The 6,000-nt window shown below is 29.3% G+C and overlaps 1 protein-coding gene across 1 annotated transcript; it reads left to right on the top strand.

The window, feature by feature from the left end:
- Positions 1-5,623, top strand: LOC112098944. The gene is made up of 6 exons (XM_024185809.1): positions 1-156; positions 2,546-2,629; positions 3,799-3,921; positions 4,463-4,591; positions 4,701-4,847; positions 5,039-5,623. Exons 1-6 carry the CDS (start codon positions 85-87, stop codon positions 5,444-5,446), a joined length of 963 nt encoding a protein of 320 aa, XP_024041577.1. The 5' UTR covers positions 1-84; the 3' UTR covers positions 5,447-5,623.
- The last annotated feature ends 377 nt before the right edge of the window (positions 5,624-6,000 follow it).

Raw genomic sequence — 6,000 nt, 5'->3', positions numbered from 1 at the left:
GAGTTTTTCTCTGGAGAAACTTTCTCATATTGGTTAAAAACTCTGGAAATCATAAATTGTAAATAATTTCTGTTGTAAGAAATTATGGACAAGAATAAGCGAGAGAAGAAGAAGAAGAAGAAGTTGGAAGATCCTACATTTTCTTCTACTAAACAGGTTTGCCATCTCTATTAATTATTTAATTTTGCATGGCCTGTGTGAGTGTTTTTGTGAAAGTAAAATTGCTTCTTATTTGAAGATTCAAATTAATTAATGTTATTGCTATCGTATTAAATTGTTTTTATTTTCATCTTTGTTCCTTTTGTAGCATTTTAGTATGCATATCGTGGTGGATCAGATCACCTTTGAAGAATTTTTTTTTCCCCATTCTCTAAGACAAAAACGTATTTTAAAGAAAAAAAAAAGTCTGATAATTAAATTATTTTTACAAAATTCTTTGGAAACAATGATTTTGTTTTCCTCTTGAAGTCAATAACAACAGTTGATGTTTGGGGACGTTTTATTGGACACGAATGCTAATAGTGAACCATAAAATATTTTTTCCTCGACACAAAGGACTTGGGAACCTTTTTTTCTCTTTCCTTGTCCTTTTAGTTGACGTTATTGAACTCAGATTCAGATTTAAGCCAGATTTTTGAAATGTTTTTTATTTGATAGCAAAAAAGTATTTTTAAAACTTTTTTAATGAAGGAAAAATATCTAGGCTGTTTGAAATATTTAAAAATGATTTGTGAAGTTATAATCTAAGGGTTATTATTATTTCACTGCTTAAAAAATTGTCAAATATTAAATGACTACAATAAATATTGTCTCTTATCATTTTCTTACTATATCTTTATAAAAGTATCATTTTATTATTTTTCCGTTATAATCATTAGTTGATCAGTTAGTTGACCAACAAAATATCAATTTCACCCTTCATGATTAAAAAAAAAATTTGAAATTTATTTACAAAATAAATTTATAATAAATTTATAATATATATAATACCAACATAATTCTTTTTGCTAGAATTATGATATATGAGTTACAAATTTGTCTTATTATTATTTTTAATCATAAAGGGTAAAATTGGTATTTTGTTAGTGAACTAACGGGTCAACTAATGGGTCAATTAACGAGTGTAACAGAAAAATAGTAAAATGATATTTTTAGAAAGATATAGTAGGAAAATGATAGAAGACAATATTTGTTGCAGTAAGTTGATATTTGACAATTTTTGTAGTAAAATGATAATAACCCTATAATCTAATTATCATATATACGTGGCAAATTAAATTTTTTTTTTTTTATGAAATCACCGCCTCCTATAATAAATTCTGAAAATGTGTAGCTTCTTAAACTTTGTTTGAAAAATTTAGCTTATCCATATACAGCTCCACACGCAAAATTATCATTATTTAATTTGAAAATAAAATCAGTAAATTTAAGCAGAATTGGATAATTTTTTTATTATCAAGTTTTTGAGACAAGATAAAAGGAAAAAACCACCAAACACCAAGGTTTGCTTAAATAGTATGAACCCTATTCTGTTCATAAATATTTACGCATACTGTTCTTTTGATCATTTGCCAAATTTTGGGAGTTTTGATTTCTTTTTTTAAAAATAAAATTATTATTATATATATATTTGAAAATAAAATTATTATTATTGTTATCATTATTATTATATATATAGAGCAAAAATTGTTTACATTCTCATAGTTTGAAAAAAAATATTTACATTCTCATTGTAATTTAACAATAAGGTTTATCATATATATATATATATAACTGCTTTTATTTAATACCCACAACTGCAGTTTAAAAAAAATTATCAAGCAATAAACTAATTCTCTTCACTAGTATTGATTATTTATATAGCACAAAACTGGCTTTATTAAAGCATCTAGTATTATCATACTAATAAGGTAAGTTTGTGATATTGTAACTTTAATATTTCAAAATAATTAATATTGGTTGTGTTCTTATTAAAGTATTTAGGACTATCAAATGCGCTTGCTAATTAGGTAAGTTTGTAATATTGTAACTTTAATATTTTAAAATAATTATTATTAGTTGTGTTATAAAGTAATTACTTATAAAGAGAATCGATTTAATGTTTGGTAAATTTTATTGAATTTTTATTTTTTCAGTTCAAGTATTGTGTCAAGGCAAACAACTAGCTGGACATATTCTTAAAAATGAATATTATTTTCAGATATATATGTCTATATTTATTATATTTCTACATCAACATTGTATTTGTAATATTTACGTTTTGTATTTCAAATATTTGATAAACAGATAAAATTAACTAATAGTTTCATAAAAAAAAGGATATCATTTAGTTGAAATTTTTAATGATTTTCTTTTAATGATATATTTGTAATTAAATAATCTGTGGCAATTTACATATTAAGGGTTTTGTCCACCTCTTTACCTTTAAAGAGAATATCGTGCTTTTGTAGTATTGGCTTTTGACAATATTTACTTGGGGGCCTGAAAAATTATACTCTTGATCTTTTACTTCACTATATTGTTAATTAATGTAATTAATCCACAGGAGGGAGTCCAAAGCAATGATTTTCGAGTGCCACCTTCGAGATCAGTAGTAAAACGGAGAATTTTCCAAGCGTTGAAGGCGACGGTATGTGATATCTGTTAATTGATACGATGCCAACTATTTACATTTTTTCCCCATAAATATAGTGGGACATAAGGTAACTGAATATGTCAAAACCACCTAACAAGAGTGATAGTTTTCACAAAAGTTAGTAATTTCAAGAATTATCGTCAATGTATCTCGTAAAAATTTCAAAATTAATGTTAATTTACTTGTATTAATTTTTAAAGATATTGTTAGTGATCGGTAACAAAACTTTAATTTAAGTGTTTGAACTCAATATTATTGGTTGGTTGTGTGACTCACATTAGATAGTAAAAAGGACTTATTTAGATTTATAACTAAAAAGATTCATTCATCTAATAAGCTAGTCTTTTAGATTGGATAAATTGACATCTAACTCAGCTCCCAAACAAGTGATATTAAGAGCTAGACCTTAGTAGGCATAATATGGTGGTGAAACAACTTAATTAATTATATTAGATGAAAGGAACTCATAATCGAACGAGAATTTTGTTTTATGGGAACCGCAATTCTTAGCTATTGCCAATCCCCAAGATCCATTAAATTGAATGTCCACGCATGATCCACCATCTGCACTTACTATATTCACTCTCGGAAATTAAAATAGGAAAGAATCGTAGCCTCCTGTCGTTGATGTAGTATGGATACCTCTACTCAATAAACTAGTCTTTTCGACCCAATCCTAACCATTATAGTGGTATTTAGTCAAACAATGGGAGACAAATTTAATTTTAGTGGTTTGCTCTTAAAAGTTTGATAGTTATGACCTTGTAGTCAGAACAATATGTAAAGCTTTGAGCATCCTTGGCTACGGAATCATTTAATTTTAACTATTGTATTTATTATTTTATGAATTGTTTCTGCTTTTAGTTGTCTTTGTGGTCGCAATTGAGGATATGTTTTCTTGATCATTTAACATTGTATTAGATCGCAAAAGAACTAACGTTTGTCGAGAATTATTTTGTCGATGCAATATTGAATATTCTAGAGGGTTGGAAGCAAAGAATTACAAGCTGATTTTGGTTATCCGTCTTCTGTTGAAGCTAGAGCGCCAGTACTTGAGATCAGATTTGTCTTCATTTAAAACTAGACCGCAATTACTCTGTCCAGATGGTGGGACAGAGCCTTATTCTTTTGAAGGTGAAGAAATTGATGGTTCTTTAAAACAGTCCAGCAGTGCTACTACTTCGACTAATGAAGATGAAAGGGAAAATGTCAGCTTAATATCCGAGGAGAGTGAAATTGTATCGGATGTGGGTTTTACTGATGATCTTCAAATTAGTCATTTCGAGGTAAGCGTGGACACAGTTACTACTCTCTCTAAAAAAATTATTGATTTTTTTTATAGTGAACTGCACTGTATGGATGTCATCATAAATTTATTAGGCTTGATCTAAGCACTAATACTGTTGTAATTTTAATTCTTAAGTTTTTGGGTAGTTAGTGACTATCTAATAAAACTTTTTTTTTTCTTTTAGTTTTATCTCTTTAAGTTATATATTCTAAATAAATGTGAAAATTTTTGTAATATGACCTGTCAACCGAACTGCTATACAAAGTCAGTGGGTTTTAAATTAATTCAAAATGACACCATTATTAATTATATCAAATTTGTATGACCCATTTAATAAACCACGTATTAATTGTTTGAGTTTCAAATATTCAATAACTCATTTATAGTTAATATGATTATGACCTGTTCCACATGCATGTTCAATAATCTAATAATTATTCTAGTGTTTGAGATTCTTGATTCGACTAACAACCTATTTGAATTCGTGTACCCAAAGTATCCTTCTATCTTAATTCGTTATCTATGCTGGTTTATTTCAGCTCCAAAGTGCAAGGCAGGATAAAAACGAGATACAACCCCTTGCTAGATTTCCCGGAAATGAAAACTTCAGCTGCATAGATATCGAAGAAGATGCCAGCAATATTGACGTGAGGCAGATGGAAGGAAAGGTGGTAGTATCTCCATCTCTTCCATATTATATTTTGAACTCAGCTACTAATAATAATAATAAATAAATAAATAACCTCACTTTGCTAATTGTTATGGTGTTTATTTCAGGTTGTAAGGGAAAAGCAGATTAATGATGTCCTTGCTAGTCTTGGATCCAATAAGATTGAAAAGTCCTGTAGCGGGGTACATCAAATCGAAAATGAAATAAGCAACGATGATCACAAGGCACAAAAAAGAAATTGCGGCAATCAAAAGGTGAAAAAAAACAATAATATTACACTTTTATTTATACAAAATATTTTATATCTTTGTCACCAGTCAATGAATTTATATTTTAATTTCATATTTAGGTACATCTTTTTTTGTTTATTCAAATGCATTATTGTAATTAGATTATAATCTATTTATATATGTTATTCTTTTGTTTTGGTTTTGGTTCTGTACAGGATGCTTTGGAGTGGATCTTAATGATCGCCAGCTTTCTCCTAGAACTTCCATCTGCTTTTCTTGATCAACTTGCTTCTGTGCATAAACCCCAATATGCACTTTGTGGTATTCTAATTTCAGTTGCAGCATTGCTTATATGCGTTGTTGAGCTAATTTTTAAAGCCAGAAAAGAAAAAGTTGCATGGAAATGGAGAGGAAGATTATTGCCTTGCTTTTATCCACGACACAATCAGAAGCTTTTTGATACCTTCAAGGACAATATTATTGGCGGGGTTGTTGCTTTCTGCCAAGTCATTATCATAACAATTAACTATGCTTTTTTGAGACAAGGTGCGGGTAAGCCTATTCAAGTATGTGTGTGGCCTATCATATTCAGCTTGGGTCAAATATGCTCCAAAATTTTATAGAGCTTAGAAACGGGTCATTTCGTGGGGATGAGATTCTTCAAGACGTATTGTGCTTGGTGGATACACTAAATATTTTGGTGGATTATAATTGGGGTTCGGCTACGGTGCAATTGTGGTACCGTGCCACTGTTGCATCTAGCTGTTGGATGCACTTGAATGGCTAGGGTCTATGGACATCCAACGGCTGGATGCAACTGTGGTACGGTACCACAGTTGTACCACAAGTTTTCCCTTATAATTGTACTGTAATAGTCCATAGATAAAAAGGTCGTGTTACTTTTGGTGCTTGAGATATTTGTGCTTTGATTATGGCAACGAGTTACACGCTTCATTGAAAAGTAGCATACGAAAAATACGTTTTCTTTACAAAATTTTCCATCTACGTCAAGTAGACCTTTTATCCATCCACATATAATGAAGAGGCTTTGGCATCATTATATCAATTAATTTACATTCCCCAATAACTCAAATGACTTTTGGTTGACTATTTCTGCTAGTATCCAGGAACATATATAGTTTGAAAGAAATGATGAAATTCATCTTATTGATTCAAA

The sequence above is a fragment of the Citrus clementina genome, unplaced genomic scaffold (genome assembly GCF_000493195.1).
Source record: "Citrus clementina cultivar Clemenules unplaced genomic scaffold, Citrus_clementina_v1.0 scaffold_4, whole genome shotgun sequence".
NCBI classification, from domain to species: domain Eukaryota; kingdom Viridiplantae; phylum Streptophyta; class Magnoliopsida; order Sapindales; family Rutaceae; genus Citrus; species Citrus x clementina.
The sequence above is the reverse complement of the archived record's forward strand: the minus strand, read 5'-3'. Positions and strand labels throughout refer to the sequence as shown.